The 27,381-nt window shown below is 40.5% G+C and overlaps 2 protein-coding genes and 1 long non-coding RNA gene across 4 annotated transcripts in view; 1 reads left to right on the forward strand and 2 right to left on the reverse strand.

The window, feature by feature from the left end:
- LOC115776620 (CD226 antigen-like) overlaps window positions 1–27,381 on the forward strand; it is a 92,069-nt gene that overhangs the window by 56,679 nt on the left and 8,009 nt on the right. The gene's annotated exons all lie outside the window — the stretch shown is intronic.
- Window positions 13,069–14,834, reverse strand: LOC115776601 (uncharacterized). The gene is made up of 3 exons (XR_004019479.1): window positions 14,695–14,834; window positions 14,502–14,570; window positions 13,069–13,687 (listed from the first exon to the last, which is right to left on the reverse strand). It is a non-coding gene; the product is annotated as an uncharacterized LOC115776601 (long non-coding RNA).
- Window positions 15,124–19,750, reverse strand: LOC115776592 (uncharacterized). Of its 2 annotated transcripts, XM_030724318.1 has the most exons (5): window positions 16,272–19,750; window positions 15,891–16,053; window positions 15,445–15,480; window positions 15,263–15,370; window positions 15,124–15,183 (listed from the first exon to the last, which is right to left on the reverse strand). In XM_030724318.1, the coding sequence occupies exon 1, from the start codon at window positions 19,635–19,637 to the stop codon at window positions 16,569–16,571; it is 3,069 nt and encodes a 1,022-aa protein (XP_030580178.1). In that variant the 5' UTR covers window positions 19,638–19,750; the 3' UTR covers window positions 15,124–15,183; window positions 15,263–15,370; window positions 15,445–15,480; window positions 15,891–16,053; window positions 16,272–16,568. The 2 variants fall into 2 exon arrangements, with proteins under 2 accessions (XP_030580178.1, XP_030580177.1); XM_030724317.1 differs by having other exon boundaries at window positions 15,891–19,750.

The raw sequence follows: 27,381 nt of genomic DNA on the forward strand, positions 1-27,381 counted from the left end.
GACACCGGCGACCATAGTCAAATGTCTTCCAGGGGCCAGAGCAGGCGACATTCATGGAAATTTGAAACTGCTGGCTAAGGCTAATCGTAGATTTGGTAAGATCGTTATTCACGTCGGCAGTAATGACACCCGGTTACGCCAATCGGAGGTCACTAAAATTAATATTGACTCGGTGTGTAACTTTGCAAAAACGATGTCGGACTCTGTAGTTTTCTCTGGGCCCCTCCCCAATCAGACCAGGAGCGACATGTTTAGCCGCATGTTCTCCTTGAATCGCTGGCTGTCTGAGTGGTGTCCAAAAAATGACGTGGGCTTCATAGATAACTGGCAAAGTTTCTGGGGAAAACCTGGTCTTGTTAGGAGAGACGGCATCCATCCCACTTTGGATGGAGCAGCTCTCATTTCTAGAAATCTGGCCAAATTTATTAACCCTCCTAAAAACTGACTACCCAGGGTTGAGACCAGGAAGCAGAGTTGCAGTCTTACACGCCTCTCTGCAGCTTCTCTCCTCCTGCCATCCCCCCAAAACCCCATCCCCATAGAGTCGGTGCCTGCTCCCAGACCACCAAAAACCAAAGCTAAAATCAGCAAAAAGCTATTTAAGCATAAAAATTCAAAAACAATAAATAATACAGCTTCATCAACTGCACCAAAGAATAAAACAATTAAATGTGGATTGTTAAACATTAGGTCTCTCTCTTCCAAGTCCCTATTAGTAAATGATTTAATAATTGATCAACGTATTGATTTATTCTGCCTTACAGAAACCTGGTTACAGCAGGATGAATATGTTAGTTTAAATGAATCAACACCCCCAAGTCACAGTAACTGTCAGAATGCTCGAAGCACAGGTCGAGGAGGAGGATTAGCTGCAATCTTCAATTCCAGCTTATTAATTAATCAGAGACCCAGACAAAGTTTTCATTCTTTTGAAAGCCTGACTCTTAGTCTTGTCCATCCTAATTGGGAAAATCAAAAAGCTGTTTTATTTGTTATTATCTATCGTCCACCTGGTCCCTACTCAGAGTTTCTGTCTGATTTCTCAGACTTTTTATCTGATTTAGTGCTCAGTTCAGATAAAATAATTATAGTGGGTGATTTTAACATCCATGTAGATGCTGAGAATGACAGCCTCAACACTGCATTTAATCTATTGATAGATTCAATTGGCTTCTCTCAAAATGTAAAGGAGCCCACCCACCACTTTAATCATACTCTGGATCTTGTCCTAACATATGGCATAGAAACTGAAGACCTAACAGTATTCCCTGAAAGCCCCCTCCTGTCTGATCATTTCTTAGTAACATTTACATTTACTTTAATGGATTACACAGCAGTGGGGAATAAGTTTTATTACAGTAGAAGTCTTTCTGAAAGTGCTGTAACTAAGTTTAAGGATCTAATTCCTTCATTGTTATGCTCTTCAGTGCCATGTGCCAACACAGTGCAGAGCAGCTACCTAAACTCTGCTCCCAGTGAGGTTGATTATCTCGTCAATAGTTTTACATCCTCACTGCGTATAACTTTGGATACTGTGGCTCCTCTGAAAAGGAAAGCTTCAAATCAGAAGTGCCTGACTCCGTGGTATAATTCACAAACGCACAGCTTAAAGCAGATAACCCGAAAGCTGGAGAGGGAATGGCGTCTCACTAAATTAGAAGATGCTCATTTAGCCTGGAAAAAGAGTTTGTTGCTCTATAAAAAAGCCCTCCGTAAAGCTAGGACATCTTACTATTCATCATTAATTGAAGAAAATAAGAACAACCCCAGGTTTCTTTTCAGCACTGTAGCCAGGCTGACAAAGAGTCAGAGCTCTGTAGAGCCGAGTATTCCTTTCACGTTAACTAGTAGTGACTTCATGGATTTCTTTACAAATAAAATTTTAGACATTCGAGAAAAAATTATTCATAACCATCTCAAAGATTATTCTTCATGTTCGGCTGCTTTCAGCACTGCTGGTATTTGTTTAGACTCTTTTGCTCCAGTTGATCTTTCAGAGTTAACTTCAGTAGTTACTTCCTCCAAACCAGCAACATGTTTGTTAGATCCCATTCCTACTAGACTGTTCAAAGAAGTCTTTCCAATTATTGATGCTTCAATCTTAAAAATGATCAATCAGTCTTTATTAGTTGGCTATGTACCACAGACCTTCAAGGTGGCTGTAATTAAACCTCTGCTTAAAAAGCCATCACTTGACCCAGTTGTCTTAGCTAATTATAGGCCAATCTCCAACCTTCCTTTTCTCTCAAAGATTCTTGAAAGAGTAGTTGTAAAACAGCTAACTGATCATCTGCAGAGGAACGGTTTATTTGAAGAGTTTCAGTCAGGTTTCAGAATTCATCACAGTACAGAAACAGCATTAGTGAAGGTTACAAATGATCTTCTTAGAGCCTCTGACAGTGGACTCATCTCTGTTCTTGTCCTGTTGGACCTCAGTGCAGCGTTTGATACTGTTGACCATAACATTTTATTACAGAGATTAGAGCTTGCTATAGGTATTAAAGGTACTGCACTGCAGTGGTTTGAATCATATTTATCTCATAGACTCCAATTTGTTCATGTAAATGGGGAGTCTTCTTCACACACTAAGGTTAATTATGGAGTTCCACAGGGTTCTGTGCTAGGACCAATTTTATTTACATTATACATGCTTCCCTTAGGCAGTATTATTAGAAAGCACTGCATCAATTTTCATTGTTATGCAGAGGATACTCAGCTTTACCTATCAATGAAGCCAGATGACACATATCAATGAGTTAAACTGCAGGAATGTCTTAAAGATATTAAGGCCTGGATGACCTCTAATTTCCTGCTTCTAAATTCAGATAAAACTGAAATTCTTGTTCTCGGCCCCACAAATCTTAGAAACATGGTGTCTAACCAGATACTTACTCTGGATGGCATTACTTTGGCCTCCAGTAACACTGTGAGAAATCTTGGAGTCATTTTTGACCAGGATATGTCCTTCAATGCACATATTAAACAAATATGTAGGACCGCTTTTTTGCATTTGCGCAATATTTCTAAAATTAGAAACATCCTTTCTCAGAGTGATGCTGAAAAGCTCATTCATGCATTTATTACTTCTAGGCTGGATTATTGTAATTCATTATTATCAGGCTGTCCTAAAAGCTTCCTGAAAAGCCTTCAGCTGATCCAAAATGCTGCAGCTAGAGTACTGACAGGGACTAGAAAGAGAGAGCAGATTTCTCCCATATTGGCTTCTCTTCATTGGCTCCCTGTTAAATCTAGAATACAATTTAAAATTCTTCTCCTCACATACAAGGTCTTGAATAATCAGGCCCCATCTTATCTCAAAGACCTCATAGTCCCATATCACCCCAACAGAGCACTTCGCTCTCAGACTGCTGGCTTACTTGTGGTTCCTAGGATACTTAAGCGTAGAATGGGAGGCAGAGCCTTCAGCTTTCAGGCGCCTCTTCTGTGGAACCAGCTTCCAGCTTGGATTCGGGAGACAGACACCCTCTCTATTTTTAAGATTAGGCTTAAAACTTTCCTTTATGATAAAGCTTATAGTTAGGGCTGGATCAGGTGACCCTGAACCATCCCTTAGTTATGCTGCTATAGGCCTAGTCTGCTGGGGGGTTCACATAATGCACTGTTTCTTCTCATTCACCTTATTTACTTTGTTTATACTCCACTCTGCATTTAATCATTAATTGATATTAATCTCTGGCTCTCTTCCACAGCATGTCTTTCTCTCCCCTCAGCCCAACCGGTCGCGGCAGATGACTGCCCCTCCCTGAGCCTGGTTCTGCTGGAGGTTTCTTCCTGTTAAAAGGGAGTTTTTCCTTTCCACTGTCACCAAGTGCTGCTCATAGGGGGTCGTTTTGACTGTTGGGTTTTCTCTGTATTATTGTAGGGTCTTTACCCACAATACAAAGCGCCTTGAGGCAACAGTTTGTTGTGATTTGGCGCTATATAAATAAAATTGAATTGAATTGAAATATATATATATATATATATATATATATATATATATATATATATATATATAATATATAAGTCCCACCCTAATATATATATATATATATATATATATATATATATATATATATATATATATATATATATATATATATATATATATATATAATATATATATATATATATATATATATATATAATATATATAATATATATATATATATATATAATATATATATAATATATATATATCTATATAATATATATAATATATATATATATAATATATATTATATATATATATATATATATATATATATTATATATATATATATATTAGGGGTGGGACTTTAACACGTTAATTTCCATTAATTAATTATGGGGAAAATAACGAATTAAAAATTTTAACGCACTTTGCACCGTGGAACGTTTCTCAGTGCACGAGTTCCCAGCATACAGATTATATCGACGCACAATGTCAAAAATTCAGGGGCCGCATGCTTCGAAGGACCCGGCCCACCTAGCCTTCGCAGCCCACGAAGACCACAAAGGCCGGAAGTGAGCGGCTCGCCTTCATATCAGCGTCACCTGCCCCCACCTCTCCGTAGCTCCTGTCGCCTAGCAACCGTGAGCGCGAAGCACAGCTGTGTAAAAGCAGCTGGTTAAACGGAGAACGAACTTTTTCTCCTTTTTGTGCTTTAATTTTAAGTCTTTTATTCAATATAAGCTGTTAAAACAAGCATGACACATTTCAGCATCAAGGAATACAGCTGAGAGAATGATTAATTTCCAACTATATTAAGTGAGACATTAATGTAGAATAAAACTATCCAGTTATGATGCTTTGAGTTTTGAGGCTTGTCTCTGTGCTGTTTGGCACATTACATGTGAGATACTTTGTGGCATTTGTGCAGTAATGGCTTTCTTCTGGCAACTCGACCGTGCAGCCCATTTTTCTTCAAGTGCCTCCTTATTGTGCATCTTGAAACAGCCGCACTGCCAGTTTTCAGAGAGTCCTGTATTTCAGCTGATGTTATTTGTGGGTTTTTCTTTGCATCCCAAACAATTTTCAGTTTCAGTTTTAATGTTTGTTTTACTTCTATTAGCCTTTTTTTTAAGCGTGTGAAAAGTAGTCCAAAGTGAAAGTTGTGCCTTTAGCTCCTTCATGATCACCAGCTGGAAGTTTTCATTCTTTTTTTTAAATTTTTTAAAGCGGAGCTTTTTAATCTTATTCTTTTAGAAATCATATTGAACAAAAAAGTTTATGAATTAGAAACATAATCTAATTCTAAGCACCTGATGGCTTTGTTACATTGTTGTATTGAACATTATGCTTTCAAGTGTGAGCTTGTTAGTGCTGATAATGGGTGGGATTATTTATTCCTGTACAGATGAATCTCCTTTAATCAGGAACTTTGTGATGCAGGTCGATGCAGGTGTGTAGCACCGAATCAGTGCACTGCAAATGTTTCAGGAGCTTTATTGTAAAGATAAAGGGCTTTGAGATGAACCGATGCTTCAGAAATAAAACTAATGTGAAGCTGAAGAGTGAACAAACCACACTGAACAAACCTGCAGTCTGTCCTAAACTCCTGCCTTTATGATGGACCCGACAAGAATCAAATTCCACTAAAACCTGATGGAAAGCTGCTCACTGACTTTCTTTCTTATGTGGTCCCTTTATCCTGGCATCACGAAGCAAAATATAATATAAAATAAAATAAAATATAAAACTCATCTTTTTAATATTGCATTTGCTTAAAGTTTTCTTTGTATTTTGTTTTATTGTTGTGAAGCACTTCGTGGCAGCTGCCTTAAGAGGTGCTATATAAATAAAGTTTTACTTACCTACTTACTTACTTACAATCACCACCCTGAACTCTCACACTCACACTCACCCACCGTAACTGTGCAACACCCACATCTCTGTGCAATATTAGATAATTCATACTGAACAATATCTATCACTCCTATATTGTGTAATATCCAGTATTCATTCACTAGTGCAATATTCATTCACCAAGTGCAATATTCATCATCTTCATTATTATATGTATACACTTATTTACTTTTCTTACAATGTACAGATGCACCAATGTAGGTATATATTTCTATACATTCTATTTTTTGTATATTTTACACATTGTTTATTTTCTGTATATTCTTGATTATAATATTTTCATTTTTATTTTAGAGAGCTTGATTTTCTGTTGCATGGCACTGAACAGGAGTGGCCCTCCAATCTCATTGTACTGTACATCCTGTATAATGACAATAAAGGCATTCTATTCTATTCTATTCTACATCAGGTTTTGGTGGGGCCGCTCTGACTCTCAGAGTTGGAAATCCATCTTGAGGAGAGGACGCGCCAGTTGAAAATCCTGACTTCAAGTGTCAAACACTAAAACTCCAGACTCCAGGCAGAGAGAGCGAGAGCTGACAGGCTACGTCAAGTCTGTTTAACCACAGGTGTCAGAAGAGGCCCAGAATCACCCACACAGTCATCGTGTGGACATCATTGAGTGCCAAAGAGTAAGTAATGACTGCAGCAGCAATAGCTCTATATCTATAATACTGTATAATAATGCTGGCCTTTCAGCACAAACTTCAGGTGAACAGTTTTTGTCCTGATGATGGCACGTGTGTTAATGACTGAGATTTTTTTTTTCCTTTTCTGAGCAGAACCAGTGCTCGAGTACTAGAATCCTTCTTTTTTAAGTAAACTATAGTCCCTACAGCTCACAACACATCAGTGCACACACATAGGGAAATGAAAACAGCTTTATTCTGTGTGTGCGGGAAACGTCTCACTTTAGTCGTGCAGTCTTTTTCAGTTCTTTTAGTTACAAACAGCACAAAGGAAGTGAAAATATGTGCCCTCACCTCATGCTTGTTTGAGACGCTGACTCATTCATAACTTCCTGAACTGCATTCAGGTTTAAAGTCCCATTAGTTACATGCACGTGTGCGTCAGTTACATTTCCCAGCAATACACATCCATTTTTATGTTCCTGCTGTCAGGTAACTTTCTGAATTAGTTAAAAAAAAAAACTGTTACAGAACAGAATAAATATTTGGAATTCATAAATACAAGAGCAGCCTCACAGTGTTGACCCCTGACCTCTGGAGGGCCCTCAGCTCCAGCTGTTTCATTGGTTGTGACCTTTTTTTCCTGCAGATTTAACAGAGAAAAGCTGCCGTGAAGCTTCTGTTGATCACTTTCAGTCACATGTGCTCTGACTCAGGTGCAGTAACTGTGGTTATTGTCATTTTAAAAGTTGCATTATTGACACTTGGAAATAAAAGTGAGCTCTAGATATTTTCTCACAGTTCAAACATTTGAATGATAATGAGGTCAGCAGGAAAACTTGATCTCATTCACTGCAGGAAATCCTGTGAGCTTCCTCACTGAAAACATGGAGACATGATTTTTATCAGTCCACAGAAAATTTTCATCAGTATTTTTAAAGTCAGTTGGATTAATGTTGATCCTCTATTATAAGTTCTACTGAGCAAAATATCTATTTATTTGGGAAAACAAGAGGAGCTGTGCCTTCATATTAAATCTTCATATCTAAGAGCTCCAAGAGCAGAATATGAGGTCAGTGTATGAGTAGAAAATAAGATGGGTGGAACAATGAGCATCCATCAGCACAGGATAACACAGTTAAACTGCAGAGAGATCGTTTTTTTTTGTCAAAAACACCTAAAAATGTACTCAAATTTTTAACTTAAAGCTGTTCTTAAACCCTTAGGACTGTGTGAAAAAGCTTGGGCATTTTGTAAAGGTAACATTCTATATTTTTTAATACAAAAGTAAGATTTTCTCTAAGTGTAACTATCAGAAAGTTATACTCTTTGGAACAGACAGATCTGAAGATTTTTTTTCTCGCCTAGATTAAAAAAACAAGAGTGTTGACAGCTGAAGTTGATACTTATGGACTAAAACACACCATAACTACAAAGAAGAAGGTCTTGGCTATTCCCATTTCAAATCTGAAAACAATAGCTGTGAAAATGAGCATTTTACAGCATATTTCATATGGTATAGGTTGTGCGTTTTTCAGAGTGACATTTTTGGACACTACAAATGGACACTTTGGATGAATTTGGATAACCCTGAAAATGCAATAACTTTTGAATGCTTCATCCTACAGACGTCAATGAGGGCTCTAATGAAAGCTTACACTTAGAGGAATTAGAATATAGAGCCAAAGCCTCTCTCCCTGTTTTAGAAATTCATATTTTATCATAAAAAGCAATAAAGAGTAAACTAAACGTGTGCATTATAAAAAGTTGTCCAAACCAGTGCTATAGCCAACAAACATTTTAATAAACACACAAATATTACTATTTACATATTTATTGGCACATTATCATTTTACATGTTTTACATGTACTCTGTGCCAGCCATTGAGAGAGTGCTATAACTTAATTTTCTCATCTAAAAATACAAGTTGCAGCAGTACATTGCTTATCTACCTACACTGATCCACCTGCTGCTTCTCCAAAGTGGGGAAAGGCTGACCACCATCTACTGTAGGTAAATATGCTGACCATCTGTAAGCACCTCATGCAACCAACTTAAAAAAAAAACCAAACTATTCCTTTAATCTTAATTTACATCTTATGCTATGCTGTGTTGGGTTCATGTCAGGATTTCGGCATAGACATACACAAAACAGATGGCAGTTCCAGTGATTGAAGAAAACTTGTGAGCATAGTTTTAAACAATTCAAAGGATAAGGTATCGTTCCACTTAGCACACGAAGATGCTGGATAGATGTTCTTTTGTGGAGCTGAAACTCATTCAACATTTACACTAGGAAACTAGGGCTGCACAGTATGATAAAACAGACGATATGACAGAAATTTCAATTTGATTGTGGAAGTTATTTTTTTATCAATTATTGATGGTCACTGAAATATCACTGTTGTGCTCTTGTCATTTATAAAGGCCTCAGATGATGATGACTCCTTCTGCAACATTGACATTGGGATCCTCCTTGTTGAACCTGAAGGTGCTGTGCCCTCATCCTCCCTGCATCTCAGTCCAGCCTCACTAAAAATTGTCATTGAGGGAGAAGTGGTGATGGACAACATTCAAGACCTGCCAAAAGCTGCGTGTCTTCTCTTTGGACTTGCATATGCAATGCATCTCAGTTACCCCATTTCTATGAAGTTCATGTTCCAGTTCATCCAGCAGGTATTTCTTGAGCTGGGCCACGTTGAACTAAAACCAAAGTTACAAACATTGAAAAACCAGCTTGCGATGTAAAGAAATGTCCTGTGTTATCAGTGAACAGTCAGGGGGTTGAATACTCAAGGACAACTTTATCAACTCCATCTGCGTTATGTAATGCAGTTCAGTGCAGCAGTGCTGCCACAACTTTTATTTCTTAAGAAAGTTTGTAATGTTCAGTTTACAGTGTTATAAGAGACATCAATGTCCAGCCACTTGTACTGTACAAGACAGGATTTAGAAGTATATGCTCAGGGCTCCATAGTATTATTTAGTTGATACAGTTAAAGGAAAATTCAGCACTTTTCATGTAAATGTCCAGTTTATGTTGATGGTAAATGTAGTCATTTGAAGCAGAAAATTCAAAATAACGTAATTCTTCCTCAACAAAAACATCACCGCTTATTTTACAGGTTTTTTTCAGTCAGTAGCAGCACAGGAATTTATTGCTTCAGTTGGTTACATTTACTAACAACGCAGACTGTACATTTACATAAAACATGCAAAATCTTCCCTTAAACATAGTTGATCTGTTCATTTTCCAAGTTGGAGATTGTGTCCTACTTTAAGGTTTCCAGTTTTCCCAAAAGGATGCAAATATTTTTGTTGGATGCTGCTGCAGTTTTATTCATTCTCTAAACATGGTAGAATTGAGATCAAGCACATATGCCTATTTTTACTTGCCTTTTGGATGGCAAACTTTTTTTGAATGGCTACTGTTTTAATACATTTTTTGTACTTGTGAAAAGCATGATGACAAACTACAGTTAAAATTGTCTTTTGCATAAGTATTCTGTGAAAAATAAAATATTGGAATACTGAAATGTATTTAATTTATTCTCTTTACAATTTAGTGTTACATTCAATACAACTTGAACATAAAAAGGGTAATTACATCAGAGGAAATGTTATTAATTAACAAAATATAAATAGCTTTAAATGTTAAATTGCTTATTTGCTTTACAGTTTAGCTTAAAAGTTATTTTCACTCTTAATCCAAATTAGTTGAGTTTACTAGAAAATTGTTGCCTTAAACCGTTCTAGTTTTTACACAGAGATGAAACTAAACATGTTTAGTTGTGTTAACTTGGAACCTTAGTACAATGTATCAAACATGTTTAGTAGTATTTACTAAAATTGATTAGCTCACATAAATAGCAAGAAATTTATATGAGCTAATCAATTTTAGTAAAGACTACTAAACATGTTTAGTTTCATCTTTGTGTAAAAACTAGAACGGTTTAAGGCAACGAGTTTCCACACGATTTTCTAGTAAACTCAACTAATTCGGGCTAAGAGTGAAGGAGGAGGATGGAGGGAAGGAGGAGGATGGAGGGAAGGAGGAGGATGCAGGGAAGGAGGAGGATGGATCTGTGGCACTGATAGCTGGTCTCTCGGTTTTATGATCTTCAGAAATCAAATCAAACAGTTCTTCTGTTGAATCATCTCAGAGATTTTTACACCTGAATCCTGATTTTCCTGATTTTGGTGTTCAGCATCTCTGTGAAAGACTTCATCATTCTGGGGGCTGCATGTTGAAGAACATTATCTAAACATTGATTCATTCCAAAAGAAAAATGACACAACTTTTTAAATGTTATTTTTCTTTGGTGCCAAACATCGACAGTCAGGTCAGCAAACATTTCCAGGTTTGATATGTGAACGTGCATTAAGGGAATTTTTTTAGTAACAGAAAAATCGAGGTTTTTTTTTTTTAGCTCCTCACTGTCTGATCGATAACCTTCACGAACTTCTTCTTCTTTGAAAAGATGAGTTTGTTTAAAGTATTAGTATTTGAGTATTAGAAGGTTATGAATGACAAAAGTACTGTTGATGCTGTGAGGAGGGACCAAACCTGCTCGTCCATCCTGCTGCCTCCTGCTCAGCTAAAGCCTCTCTTTAACTTTGCTTTTAAATTCCAACTACCTGCTGCTTCAGTTTAAAAACACACATCATTCATATTTATGTATCATAGCCTCTAAAGTTGATTGTATGAATCTTTCATCTATTTTTTTCATGTTTTCTAAGCACTACATGTACTGTGAAGCTTTATTAGAGCACACCTGCTTCTTCTTCTTCTTTAAGCTGCTTCTGTTTGGGGGTCACCCCAGCAGGTCATCTACCTCCATCTACACCCAGCGTCCTCCAGTTTCACACCAGCCCTCTGCCTGTCCTACATCATGAATCCTTTCTGTGGGCTTCCTCTTTTCCTCATACCTGGCAGCTCCATATGTAACAACCTTTGTCTAGGACAGTGCTTCCCAAAGCGTGGGCCGCTGCCCCCTGGTGGTACTACAGGAGGGCCACAGTAATAACAGACATCCAGTTTGATAGCACTCACAAGTATGTAGTTATATATTTATAGAAATGTATTTATTTATATGAAAATTTAAATAAAATTGTAATAGTGGGTAGTTTGTGATATTACTCACTGCTTCCCATTGAAGGTGGGTCACATATTGGCATTAACCCTTTACATATGACTGCGTAGTATTAGCACTTTATAGCCAGAAGCCTGTGTTTATGTTTTTTGAATCATATTTTAAAGGGAATACGTCACTTTTTCTTGTATTTTGATGAGAGTGGAACCATTTTCAAATGTACGTCCTATCAGTATTGAATATGAGCAGATTCTTGTTTTTTTTTTTTGCACTGATGACTGCCTCTGTTCTTTTATTAGAGACTTTCTGACCTGTTGACTCAGTTGATGCTGTTTTTATGCACTATTCCTCTTTTCACTCCCCGTGTGTATTTATACCACTGTTTCAGTAAGTTCCTGTTTATTATGCTGTAGAGTTTTTACTATAAAAATAAAGTTCACTGAGACAGCTGCTGCTGTTGTTACTGTTGCTTCATACAGTACAGCCCAGTCAGATTTCAGAGGAGTCAGACCCTGTCCCCCTTTTTAAAAAGCTGAGCTGCTGTTGAACCACTCGCTGACGCTCCTTCCTCATCAGGACCTCACCTGCTGTCGGGATCTTCTTGAGCACATTGTTTGGTTGATGGTGGAAATCTGATGATTTTTACAGATGAGCACATGTGACACCGTACAGACTTTAGTACTTAAGAGAAGCAGCCAGTAAGCTAGTAGTTAAATGTCAACATAATGAAGTGTTCTTTAAAACAATACACATTATTAATAATGCACATAAAACCTTATTGCTCCATATGATGGTTGTGGCAGTACAGTACTGACCCGTGGATGAGCTGCAGGAGGAACTGAATGTTTTTGACTGATGAGAGACATGATGCTGCAAAGCTGCTTGCAAGTGATGAGTGGAGTCCACTTAATCTTGTTCATTTTGTTACACAGTGGACAAAGATGTTCTCGTTTGTGTGTGTGTGTGTGTGTGTGTGTGTGTCACCTTTCTGTAAAAGTCACCACATACTGGTTTATTAATACTATTATTTTTACTGAAATTAAAATCTAATAAAATGTGAAATATTTTGGTTGATTTAGCAGCACTAATGCATTTCCTCAATCATCCACCAGGGGGTAGTGCAGAACGCCAGCCTCCCCTGACACTGCGACCTCTTAGTGTGAGCATCACAGCCACACAAAGCAGCAGCAGTGGAGATAGAGGGAGGAAACCGCCTGCTGAGAGGAGAAAACAAACACTGGAACAGCTGGAAATGAAAGCTGCATCCACATGATGCAGTTTTCAGTTTCATGTTATTTACAGTGTTCAGTTTGTTTGACCTGTGCAGGCCACAGGGTACAAAACCTCCAACAAACTGCATGTCCATTCTTATACCACCTACAACAGTGTAGCTCAAACTGTGGGGTAGATGCCGTCTGTCTGCTTTAAGGTGTGAACATGAACACAATTCAAACAACAGGAAACGTGATAGTAAACTTTATTTAGTACTTAGCTGAAGCACCTTTGACAGGAATTACAGCACCGAGTATTTTTGAGTATGATGCAACAAGCTTTGCACACTTGGACGGATTTTTAGTCGTTCTTCATTTCAACTCCTCTCGAGCTCCGTCAGGTTGGGCTGTTGGTGCTCAGCCTTTTTCAGGTCTCTACAGAGATGCTCAGTGGGGTTCAAGTCTGGCTCCATGCTTCACTGCTGGGATGGTACTGGGTAGGTGATGAGCAGGTCCTGGTTTCCATAATGTTTATAAAGTGTGGACAAATAGTTCTTGTTTCATCAGACCAGAGAATCTTCAACCTCAGGGTCAAAGTGACCATCAGTGATCTCGGGTTCAAACAACAGGAAACATGATTACAAGCTTTGGAGTTCAATCAAGACCTCCAACCTGCACCTGTCTGCATCACACAGTCCCAGTTCACACTGGTAAATATGAACTGGGACTGAGCTTCACTCAGGATGTGGTTTGGTTAGCTTAGCTTAGCATGATGGCTGCAAACAGCAGCTAGCTTGGCTCTGTTACAGAGCAGCTGTACCTGGGCCTCCTTGATCTGATGGTTGTTGGTCCATAACTGATGTCTTCAGTTGTCACTGCTGAGTAGACTGCAGCTGAATCAGTGTCTGCAGAATAAAACACATTTAAATGACTGCAGGAACAACAACTGCAGCAGTACAGCTGTATCATTACACTGCAGCTAAATGAGACAAAACATTTGTTCTGTTTGTAATGTTGCATCATGAAGAGAGTCAATGATGATTTTTGGATCATGGAGTCATTGGTCGTCTGTTCCTCCATAATCCAGAAGAATTTCTGCTCTCAGAGTGTTGATGTGATTTCAGTGAAACCAGATGAATGTGTGTGGATGTGATTGTTTGTGAGTCTCCTCGACTCCTCAGTGGATTTTAATTCTCATTAGTTTGTCCAATACAGCCAAACAACAACAAGAAAACTTGTAACTTTCTTTGTGTCCTTCATGAGCCTGATGAGCTGCTACATATTCAGCTTTCACAGTTTTTGCTCCTCTTAACACCTCTGCTGAGAAACACTGACTGACCACAGAGAACTGGGGGCTGTTTCTGAGAAAAGGGCAGGTGGACGACCACAAAGCAAACACGCTCTCACAGCATGAACACTGTTGTTGGCCAAAGCAGTAACACTGTGGTTCAACGTTCAACTGTTTCAGATCAACTGTGACCAACAACAGGAAGTTGCTGCTGTGGTTTTACATGCACGACTTTGATAAAGTCCATTTATTGGAACAAAGAACATTTTGTCCATTCAGTCTGCAGCATCACTATGACAACAAGGAGCCTAAACAACCTGAGCCAGAGTCACATGTTTGCTGTTTCAGCTGCTGATTGGTTCTTTGGGAGCAGTGTCACGGCAACCATAGTGTTTTTGCTGTTGACCTCACAAACCAGCCCTCAACACTACCTCTTCTTTGTTTGATTGGATGATGATGACTCTGCATGATGTCATCTTCTCCAGGCTCTTCTTTATTCACTGAAATGATTCAAAATGAACAATAACATTTAAATATGTAACGCAATCTATGGATTTCATGATTGTAGACTTGATCTTAAAAAAGTCCATAAACATAAAATCTGAGAATAAGTCTGAGTCTCACCTTCAGGTTTCCTGTGAACACATCGTCTCACCAGCAGAACCAGTAACACCAGTAGAACCACAACACAGACTGATCCAAAAAAATGGCATCACAGAGAGAACAAGAGGAGAGAGTGATGGAGGTGTGGATGTAGGTGGAGGTGTGGTGGTGTGTCTCTCTAAAATAAAGCAAACACAGTCATTAAGTTATGGTCACATTGTGAATGTTGAAACCTGCAGAAACACAGACAGGTGAGTGTGTCACCTGTGACAGTGATCCAGCTGGATGGAGACTCTCCATGACCGCTGATGTCACACTTGTAGAGGCCTTCATCAGACCTGGAAACATGCTGGATGGTCATGTGACCTGTAGGCTGCTTCCTGATGAGGGAGCCATCTTTATAGAAAGCAGCTGGGAGGTTGGAGGGAGTGGTCTTTGTTTGACAGAGCAGAGTGACGTCATCTCCCTCCATCACAGGGAGGACAGGACTCTGCAGGATCACTGATCCACCTCAACACAGAGACAAAGTACAGCATTTCATCCATTTACACACAGCTTCATCAACACTAACTCCACACACTCAGCTTACCAGAGACTGTGAGATTAACCATGTTACTGATGGCACCCTCTCTGGACTCACACCAGTAAACTCCACTGTCATGAGGGTCAGTGTAGCTGATGGTACAGGAAGAACCAGCTGCTTTGAAGCCAAACAGGTCATATTAGTGAGCATTTATCAGGTTGAAGCTGTGACAGAAGAAGGTTACTGACCTTGGTTTGTTGTGCAGCTCAGCAGTGAGATCAGAGCTAAAGAGAAATGACACTCAGGTTGGTTTGAGGTGAACACAAAGAACAACTCCACACAAACAGCTGACAGACACACAAACTCGTCTCTCTCTGATAGAGTTGATGCAGCAACAAGTTTCAATAAAGTTTGCACTACAGTCTCTCCTGTTCAGTGTCACAGTAAAGTCATGTGTCCTCTGTGCAGCTGTGTTCATGTAATCAGTGAATGATCTGAGCTTTTCACTGCCTGCTGTGTTTCCTGGACTCCTGATAAAGATAAAGAGTCAGTTCAGACCTGCAGTTGGTCCTCATAGTGTTTGAACTTGAATTCAGCCTGATTAGTTTTTCATGTCTTCTCCTCCATCATCAGTTATCAGGAGAGCAGACAGTCAAAGGTCAATAATTCAAACAAACACAGAGATTCTACTTACAGAGCAGACACAGCACAGATGTTTCCTTCATCGTCCTTATGCTGCCCTCGCAGTGCGTTTCTGGCAGAGCTAGACAGCTAGTTAACACTTTGATACTCCAATAAACTCACAAGTCCTTGCTTGGCTTTGCACAGTTTAATTAAGAAGTGTCGCCAGTGTAAAACTGAAAAAATACAGAAACATAATCATATATTAATATACACACACTGTAATGGACTCCTCATGACACATTACTAAGCAGCTAACTATACATGTAGAACATTCCCCAACTTAACAGGCTAGCTTAACAAGAATAGCAACTATAAAATTATCCAAAATAAAACATCAGAAGACTAACAAATATTAGAAAACATAGTCAGAACTAATGCATGAACTACTTACAGACAAATGTGTCCAAGGCACAAGCGTATGAAAGGGCACTCTTTTGCACCATGTGCTTCGCTGCTTTCCCTGTAGCCAACTGCTTTCACTGATTAGCTACAAATCTATTCCATTAAAAATAAAATAAAAGGTCCACTAGGTGGCAGCATTGTACAAATGTGGTCACATTACCACTGCTTAAATTACAATGTTTTTTATAGAAAACAGCACACTCCCCGCTTGGCATGATGTTATCATGCCACTATCAAACTAAAGAAATGTCTCTAATTAGGAAACTGAAATCTCTTCTGTTTTTGTTCAATTTTCCTCAGAAATTAGGACTACAAGTTCTGAAACTGGTCTCAGGAAAACCTTGACAGTTCCTTCCTTCACAATCTTCACCTCCACTTTGCGAATAGCCTGGTCCTTGCTTGGCAGGGTTTTAACAACCACCCCTACTGGCCATTCATTTCTGTGAGCTTGGGTGTCTTTGAGTAAGACGACATCTCCCACTTTGATATTTGGCTTTCCTTGAATCCATTTTCTACGACTTTGTAGAGTGGACAAATATTGCCCTTTCCATCTTTTCCAAAAAGTGTCTGCGAGACACTGGACCTGCTTCCACTGCTTACCATGCAGGTCAGCCATTTGGAACTTTCCAGAGGGGGCTGCAACAGGATTTGTCTTTTGTGTCAGAAGCATTGCTGGGGTGAGGACTGTAGGCATGTCTGGGTCAGTAGACACAGGAACCAGGGGTCTTGAATTCATGATTGCCATGACTTCAGCCATGAGGGTGCTCAAGACCTCATGTGTGAGGCGCGTCTGGCCTGTCTGAAGCAGCATTGCATCCAAAATGCGCCTAGCGACACCTATGAGCCTTTCCCATGAACCCCCCATATGTGATGAATGTGGTGGGTTAAATACCCATGTGCATCCCTTGTTTTGGAGGTAGGTTTTTACTGCTGAATCTTGTGTGCTGATGCTCAATTCCTTACAGGCACCCACAAAGTTTGTTCCCCTGTCAGAACGAAGGAGTTTGCATGGGCCTCGGATAGCAAAAAACCTTCTCAGTGCATTAATGAAGCTGTCAGTTGACATGGACTCAATCAGCTCAATGTGTACAGCTCTGGTTGCCATACAGGTGAAGAGTACTGCCCAGCGCTTGCTGTCCGCACTCCCTCCTCTTGTACGACGTGTAATGACGGTCCAGGGTCCAAACACATCAAGGCCTACATTTGTAAATGGCGGCTCGGGTGTGAGTCTGTCAACTGGCAAATCTGCCATCCTCTGTTCTTGAAATTTCCCACGCAACTTGCGACAAATAACACACTTGTGTATAATAGAGGACACGAGCCGTTTCCCACCAATAATCCAGTATCCAGCCACTCTGATTGCTCCCTCTGTTATATGGCGTCCTTGGTGAGATACTTGCTCATGATAGAATCTCACAAGCAGTGTGGCAATGTGATGAGTGTGTGGAATGATCAGAGGATGTTTTTCTTCTGTTGAGAGGTCTGTACACGATATGCGACCTCCAACCCGAAGTAAACCATTATCATCTGTCACAGGATTTAGCTTTCTGAGCTGGCTTTGCTTGTTACATGGCTTTCCCTCCTTGATACACTTTAAGTCTTCTTTAAAGACATCTTGTTGCACCGCACGTATAATCACTATCTTGGCTTGTGAGAGCTCCATCAGGGTTGGCCTATCTCTGAAACATTTCCAGCCTTTGTCTTTTGTTCCTTGCTGATTTTCTTTAAAGGACGCTGCGACGTGAATCAGTTTGGCTGTAACACCACAGAGTTTTCTCCAGTTTGAGAATCGCTCAAAGCGTCGTGACCCTAATTGGGCCCCAATGGTTCTGGTGATCATGGTTGTGACTTCAGGTCGGATTTCTGCATCCGTGTCAGGATTCACAAGAGAGCAAAAACAGGGTTCAGGAACCCCCTCTGCACTGTCACAAGTTATAAAACTGGGTCCTGACAGCCAGCTGCTCTGTTGCAGTTGTTCTGCTGATGTACGCCTGGTTGCATGGTCTGCAGGATTCTGGTTTGTAGGGATGTAGCACCACTGATCAGGATGGGTACATTGTCTGATGCGAGCAACCCGGTTGGCCACATAGATGTAAAATCTTCTTTTGGAGTTGTGAATATATCCAAGTACAATCCTGCTGTCAGTAAAGAACCTCACAGTATCCATTTGGATATCAAGCTCATCTCTGATCTGTTCATACAACTGTACAGCCAGCACAGCTGCACAAAGCTCAAGGCGTGGAATGGTAGGAGCTGGGCATGGGGCTAACTTGGACTTTCCCATGACGAATCCAACATGATTTTTCCCATTACAATCTCTTGCTCTCAAGTAGGCTACTGCTCCTATTGCCATTATCGAAGCATCTGAGAAAATGTACAGCTCCTTTGTCTGTGCTGAAGACAGTGAGACAGGAATATAGCATCTCTTTATGGACAGGTTTTTCAAGGCCTTCAGAGAGTCTTTCCATGTGTTCCACTCATCTTGCTTGTCTGGAGGAAGCGGAGTGTCCCAGTCAGTACTTCCGCGTGAGAGTTCCCGGACTAATGCTTTTCCTTGCATTACTACTGGAGCCACAAACCCTAGAGGGTCGTACAGGCTGTTCACTGTGGACAGCACACCTCTTCGAGTAAATGGCTTCTCCTCCTGGGATACCTGAAATGTGAAGCTGTCTGTTTCCAGGTTCCAGTAGAGTCCTAGGCTACGTTGTAGAGGAAGAGGGTCCACACCAAGCTCCAAATCCTTCAAGTCTTTTGCACGATCTTCCACAGGAAAGGCTTCCATCACCTGCCCACTGTTTGATGCCACCTTGTGTAGCCTCAGATTGGATGCTGCTAGCATCTGCATAGTTCTTGCCAGGAGATCTATTGCCTTTTCTGGTGTGGAAACTGATGTAAGGCCATCATCCATATAAAACTGCCTCTCCACAAACTGCCTTGCATCAGAACCGTATTCTTTTTCACCCTTCTCTGCAGCACGTCTCATGCAATATATGGCCACGGCAGGGGATGGAGTGTTTCCAAACACATGCACTTTCATCCTGTACTCTACCATATTTGTGTTGAGATCACTGTCCTTGTACCAGAGGTAACGAAGATAGTCTCTGTGGTCCTCTCTGACAATGAAACAATAAAACATTTGTTGCACATCTGCACTGATAGCTACAGCCTCTTTGCGAAACCGCAGAAGAACTCCCAACAAAGTATTGTTTAAATCTGGGCCCTTGAGGAGTACATCATTCAGAGACATGCCTTCACACTCAGCACTTGAATCAAATACGACTCTTATCTGCTCTGGTTTCCTTGGGTGATACACACCGAATGTTGGCAGATACCAGTGTTCTTTCTCTTCCTCCATAGGTGGTGCTAGCTCAGCTTGCTCACTGTCAAGTGTTTTCTGTTTTCTTTTCACAGTCCTTCTCACTCATTTGAGCTTTTTTTCATTTCTCTCACTGACACCAAGTAAAGCCCCGCCCTCTTCCTCTGAGCACCAGCTTTTCTATTGGTGCAGAGGCAGTGTGTGTGTGTGTGTGTGTGTGTGTGTGTGTGTGTGTGTGTGTGTGTGTGTGTGTGTGTGTGTGTGTCAGATTTAAGCCCATGTGACCACACGCTGACCTCAAATCAGTGTGAGATTGGCTCCAACACAAAGAGGGATTAGCAAGTCTGCACATGATTGGACGCCTGCCTGATTGCTAACGGGACACGAGACCGCAGCTGTTGACGACCAGTGCCACCGCTGATGCTGATGCTGATCATCTTTGTCTTTCCTGATACCTCAGTCCTGAAGCCTAAAATCTTTTTTGTTTTTTTTATTTAGGTGTCAGAAATTCAGATTAATAATGTAAGACAAAAAGTTCTCACTGAAACATTTAGACAAAAGGAGGGAAACAGAAGGCAGGAGGAACTGGAGGATATAGAAACAAAGAATCATGACAAAAACAACAAATATGACAGACTGTGACAGTTTATGTCACAAGTGGGTTCAATGTTAATGTGAATTTTAGCAGTCAGGATCTAATTTTTCCAACTCCACTGTGAACTTGGATGGGAGTAGAGCATTGACTGAAACTGCAATTAGCAATCTAAGTGTCAAATGTTTCCAGTTATTCCTTTCCAATAAAGTTGGATTGGAAAGGAATAACTGGAAAACTTTAGGAATTTACTGGGACCAGAAACTGCAGTATATCCAGTTTACTGTATAAGAAGACAAATCATGATTTATAAACATTTTTTAAGCCAAAGTGGCATCTGCAGGCTGCTGCAATGGAAGCTTGTTTCTGCCACTTTTTTCATCCTAATTTCTCAGAAGTTTGAGTTAGTAAGTCCAAAAATAATAACCCAAAATTTACATATTTTTTAATTTTACGCTTGCTAATGAATGTTTTCTTCAGTGGCAGAAACAAGCTTCCATCTGTTTCTCTTTATTTCAAGGTTTTTTTAATCTTATTAAATGACTAACAAAATCTACCAAAAAAAAAAAAAGATCGGGGAACCATATTTTATCTTCTAGCCTTCCAGTCACTCTCTGTCTGTCTGCACTGATTCTCTGCTTGTAGGCTACATAATTATATGGAAACCTGTGTGTGTGTGTGTGTGTGTGTGTGTGTGTGTGTGTGTGTGTGTGTGTACTGTAGGTGCTGGCCACAGGTCTGCAGGTTTACAGTGAGGACTGGCACCATCTGGAGCAGGCGGACTGGCAGCAGGTAACCTCACAGCAGCAGGGTGACAGGATGAAATCATGAATGAATGAATCCGTGACAGCAAATGAAGCAAGAGGAATAAGAAGGGATGCTCCCTGCCCATCTGTACGTGCACCTTTTACATGTGTGGAGTGCTTGTGTTGCTGTCTTTGTCAGGTTTCAGTTTTAAACCACTGAAGCAAAGATTTTGACTTGCCCTACCTCCCCCACTTGGCCAGAGTTCTCATCCTATTGTGTGTCAGTGGAGCACTTGTGTGCACAGTAAAATAAATGTCAAGTGCTACTACTTTGACTACAGTGGTTGCCTGTAAAATGTGAGTAATCAAATATGGACAAGTATGTGTTAGATAACTATATGAAAATATAAAACTATATTAAGTGAGTATACAAATCAGGGGCTGACTGAACGAGAGTAAATGAATGAAAAATGATCTCACTTTTACCTCGTGTTTGGGCCAACAGGTTCCTGCTGTGGTCCATTTCCTGCACTCACTGGACTTCTGTAGTGCTATTGCCAAGGTAGCATACAGCACACGCACACACGTGCAAACGCACACACATGCAAACACACACACACACACACACACACACACACACACTAAGCGTGTCTTTGTCTCTTTCAGGTGGCTCATCCCTCCATCCGCTCTCAGCTGCTGGGTTACATCTACAACGGCTTCCTCGTGCCTGTACTCGCTCCGGCTCTGACCCATGCTAACGCTTAGCTTGGCCGATGCGCTGGCTCGACTCTACAGCTGCTTTAAGGAAAATAACGTTGCCTTGTTTGTTCAGCATTACTTTACCTTCAGAGCAATAAAATCAATAATCTGGTGCTCTTATAATTACGTGATTTCTCGCCATCAAAACCTTCGGAAAAAAACAAGGTAACTGATAATGTCGATGTACCTTACTTGGGCCATAATTTCATGTCATTTACACAAGTGACGGGTGAGGTACTGTTACCTCGCTGCTTTTTAAAACATCCTTGCAATGTCTCCACCTCCGATATGGTACCATTTAGGCCAGGTTAAAAAAAACTGCAGTCTTGACGGAGACGGTTGCATTCTCTCTCTCTCCCTGCCCTCCCCATCTCTCCGCTTGCTGCTTGCTGTGAGAGCGTGTCTTACACACTGTCCGAATAAGAATAAGATTGAGAGCAACATGGATCTGGCTAGCTGGGCCCTAAACACCATTGATCGAATTTTTTCCACTATGAGATTTAGCATTAGCAGGCTAATGCTAATTAGCTCAGGCTAATGGGGATTGGCTCAGGCTAATGGGGATTAGCAAAGGCTAATGGGGATTAGCAAAGGCTAATGGGGATTAGCAGTCTGATGCTACCACCACAATAAGATGGCACGCTTTATTTTAGGAGTGGTTGGCACAGATATTTCAGCGATACTTTCACGCGGCTTAAGCATTTTCATTTGAAATAAAGCCGATTAACTCCTTTGCCGTTTCAGTCGACAGCATATGAGCTGGTGCGCATGCGTATTCCAACAGTCATGTGACATACAGAGCGCGCGTTCAAAACATGAAATGATGACGTCACCTTCAGGGGTCTTTGGTACGGGACGAATTACAGTCTTAGGTACGGGACGAATTACAGTATTAGGTACGGGACGAATTAGTCTTGTATAGAAATTTATTCAAGCTCGCATCGCATTTTATTTCAAAGAAAAAATGTATTTTTCAGATTTTTCTGATCCTATTTTTAAAATGGAGGATGATGAAGAAGTTCTCCTCCAGAAACTAAAAGGACTAATTACAAACATGAAATGGAGCCCGAAGCAGGTCGCTGAGTTGTTCCATGCTCTTTTAAAGAGATTTGAATCATCGAGAAATGAGAAGTCACATCTCAACACATGGATGATAAAAATGTTGCACTACATAGAGATTAATTTTATTACGTCAGATTGGAAATCTGAAGATGGAAAAACGCTCCTGGAACTGATCCAGGACAAAAGTGCAACCGATGAAAGCTTGGAGGAATATTTAGCTGGTGACAGAGAGAAGACCCTGGAGGAAGTAATCCTTGAAATCCAGCAAGAACAGCTGAACCAGGTTGATGAAAACCTTTTAGCTGATGTCAGGGATATCGTATCAACAGTTCACGAAGGACGTGATATTCCAAATGACGGCTCAAAGAATAGTCAACTTAAAAACATCCTAAAGAGACTCTGTTTGGCAGTGGAAAAAAGTCAAACTAAAAACAAGAAGAAGCCATTTGGGCCACGGCTGACACAGATGGTGAGCTGGAGTCTTCTGGCTCTTTCAGAAACAGGGCGGTTACTTCAGGTCAGGACTGGAGAGGGTAAGTCCTGCATCGTAGCCATGTTTGCAGCTTTCAGGGCTCTGAGAGGGGAAACAGTCGACATCATGTCGAGTTCACCGGTTCTTGCAAAGAGAGATTTTCAAGAATGGCAAAAGTTTTATAAAGAGTTGAAGATCCGTGCAGACCACAACTGTAACAAAACAAATGAAAATTTAAAAAAGTGCTACGAGTGTCAAGTTGTTTACGGCACTGCAGAAAGGTTTGCTGGTGACTGGCTCCGGCAACGCTTTCACAGATTAGACATTTTAGGACAGAGGACCTTGCAGTGTGCAATAGTGGATGAAGTAGATTCTGTAATGTTAGACAAAGGTCATCATACAGTCAATTTAAGCAGTCACATGCCTGCTTTGCAGCATCTCAACCCACTCTTGGCATGTATACGGGCCACTGTTAATCTGTACAACAAAACAGGCACAGGTGCAACTGTGGGACCAAAAAAACGTTTTTATCAAGTCCTTGAAAACACGATGGTCGAAGATGGTGATGAGGTCATCATTCGTCAGATAGCAGAGGACACAGGTATACTGAAAACAGGATCAGTCAAAGACCTGAGAGAGAACCAGAGCCTCTTAACTAAAATGACTAAAAGTGTTACTGTGAAGCAGCTGGCTGAGTTCTTTAAGGCAGTGGAAAGAAGATTCCCATCATGCCGGTTTTCTCTTCACATAAACAGCAATGGTGCAATCGAGGAACTTCACAAAGAGCTGCAGAGTGAAAATCTGGAAACTAGAAGAGTGTCTCTGCTTTTACTGGATGGTGGCTTCTGTCAGTACATATACTCTGATCCAAACAGTTTGCTGAGTGCTGTAGAACAGGAAGTTAAGAGTGTAATTCATTTTACACCATGTGACCTGAGCCAGACTAAAAGCAGCTGCTACATCCCAGGTTTCCTCTCAGAGCTGGTTGAATCGAAACTAAAAGTCTGGATTGAAAATGCGTTTAAAGCTAAAGTCATGACAGAAGACCATGAATATGTGATGGAGAAACACGGAATCGTACCTGTGGACTACAGCTGCACAGGGGTTGTTGAAAACAAGAGAACGTGGACTGATGGACTGCAGCAATTCATTGAACTGAAACACGAGTTAAAGATGAGTAACATGACCGTGATTACAAACTACATGTCCAATGTCATCTTACTGCAGAAGTATAGAAACCAGAATGGAAGTCAGATCTATGGGATGTCTGGGACTCTCAGCCAAAAAGCAGAGACTGAGACTTTGCAAAAGATTTATGACATCAAAACCTGTCAGATTCCTTCATTCAAACGCAGGAAGCTGTTTGAGGTTGAAGGTGTGGTCCTGGAGGATGAAAAAGAATGGACTGAAAAAATCTGTGATGTCATCATAGCACAAACGAGGCCTACATCATACAGGAACCCAAGAGCTGTGCTGGTCATCTGTGAGACCATCAAACGAGCCAAGATGATCCATAATCATCTTGGAGACAGAGTCAAGAACAAAAGTCTTTATATAAGCAACAACATGGACAACAGTTCAATCTTTTCCCAGGAGCTCAAAGCAGGAGAAGTCATCATAGCAACAAACCTCGGAGGCCGTGGAACCGACCTGAAGGTTTCTGATGACATGAAGAGGGCTGGAGGTTTGTTTGTTGTGCAGACCTTCATGCCCAAGAATGCTCGTGTGGAGGAGCAGGCATTTGGACGCACAGGAAGACAAGGATCTCCAGGATCTGCTCAGCTGATTGTGTGTTTCAGTCATCTGCCAAAGCTGCTCCAGTTACTGCTTTTACCAAGGAAACCTTCCTCAGATGTTACTCCACTTAATCTGCATCCATTTGTGCTGCAGCTAAGGTCATATCAGAGAAGCCACAATAATACAGTATCAGCCGATATGCTCGAGGATATTTTGACTGAAGCTTCACAGCACGAAATAAACAAAGCTAAAAAGTTCAGAGACAGCTCAGTGGAAGGTGAACTATCAAACTACCTGGAGTGTGAACTCGCACACATTAAGAAGAAGGAAGAGCTCTTCAATGTTTATCTGGACATATTAGATGATGTGTACAAAGAAAACAAGAACCCAGAAGCTTCATATTTGTCTGCTCTGCATGAGTTTTGGGGTATGTGGCTACTCACAAGCTTCAATGAAACAGACTCTATTGAAGACTTGAAAAGTAAACTGAAAGCAGACCTGCACACAGCCAGGGAGAAACTCAGAAGGAGGGAATCACCTTCATCAAACAGCTACCACTACATTGCCTTTGGTAATGACCTGCGAGAACAGGGGAACTTTACAGGGAGCATCGACATGTACACTAAAGCCATAGACAACGATCACTGCTGGGGAGCTATTGCATATTACAATCGTGCTTTCACATCTCTGAAGCAGCACAACGGGCGTCAGAGTCTAAACTGCATCAGTCGAGCTCTGGAAGATTTGAAACATGCACTCCAGTTGGTTGAGCTTCACCAGGACCAACTTGAGGTCACCTATAGGTTCCCAAAACAGCACAGCAAAAACTGTCATTCACTCACCAGATTTGAAAGACAGTTCAGAGCCAGAGACACAGTGTTAAAGTCATTCATGGAAAACATCAAAAAGGTCACATTCAAGGTGGAGAGAGCAATTTATCTCTGCAAGCATCTCAAAGTAAAAGAGAATCAAGTCGACTCCATGGTTCCAAAGGAACATACTGAGGTCCCAAGGACTGTTTCAGTGGCAGTAAGGAATAGAATCTTAGCAGCTCATCAGCTCATGAGATCCGTTGATATTCCAAGGGAACTGAAGTGTTTTCAATCTCTGGGCCTGACTGAAATCTATACCATAGAAATATTGTGTGGTCGGAAAGGTTTTTAGTCATAGACTGCTAGAAGCCTAAATTCAACACATTAGATGCTGGGTATTCAGCTTTAGGAAAAAATACAAGCAAACAATAGCTGCTGTAAAGAAATTTTGTCAGACTTTCTAGACTATGAGGGAAACAAATCTCCAGTTGTTAGATTTACTTGAGCTTTCATTCTGATTTTCTGAATGACAATGGCAACACATATGTTATATTCAGTTTTCCAGATTCTTTTAATGGTCGATTGAATAATTAATATTTAATTATTATCTTGACTTCATCTCGTCTCCCCGTGTTCTTTCCCCCAACCAGCCGTGGCAGTCGGCCGCCCCTGTGAGCCTGGTTCTGCCAGAGGTTTCTTCCTGTTCAACGGGAGTTTTTCCTCTCCACCGTCGCCTAGTGCTTGCTCACAGGGCATCACCTAAATGTTGGGGGAATTCTTGGCAACACACCAGGGTCCTTACATTACATCAGAAAGCACCCTGAGGAGACCTTTGTTGGGATTTGATGCTAGAAAAATGATCTTGAATTGAACACAATTTTAAGATCATTTAATATGGCATCAAATCAAAACCAAAACAGATGAAGCGTTTTAAATCATATTTATACATAATTGTATTTATACCATCAAATAAAAATAAAATAAAAAAATTCTAGTTTTTGTTGTGTTTTCCTGTGTTATAAATGAATCGTACTTCGTACAGCAACTTGTGCAAAATTGTGTGAAATTTCACCCAAAAGCTAAATATCCCTAACTTTTTGTGAGTAATGTATATGACACACACACACACACACACACACACACACACACACACACACACACACACACACACACACACACACACACACACACACACAGGATGCACAAAATGGATATATTAAAAGCAGTAAAGTACAAAAATGAGGGTTTGCTGCAGTAGTTTTGTTTAGTGCTTGAGCTTAAAGAAATTAACAGAATTGGCCTTACCAGACATGTCCTCAGAAAGCTGTCCGGTTTCTCCCTCAGGAATAAAGGCAGACCTTGCAGAGATGGGACTTCCTGCGGGCCAACATGTCATCTGTCTGAAACATACAAAATCAAGACCAAAAAAAATATGGTGTAAAATTTTTAAATTTCTGATTATCTCACATCTATAAACACAATTTTCCAATGCTCTCCTCCTGATAGCATGTATTTGAGGTTCAAAGTGAATTAACCCAGGTTAATCCATAAATCACTGTTTTTTGGTGATTTTAAACATTGCCACCTTTCACATTTTACACTC

The sequence above is a fragment of the Archocentrus centrarchus genome, unplaced genomic scaffold, assembly GCF_007364275.1.
Source record: "Archocentrus centrarchus isolate MPI-CPG fArcCen1 unplaced genomic scaffold, fArcCen1 scaffold_35_ctg1, whole genome shotgun sequence".
In the NCBI taxonomy this organism is placed as follows: Eukaryota; Metazoa; Chordata; class Actinopteri; order Cichliformes; family Cichlidae; genus Archocentrus; species Archocentrus centrarchus.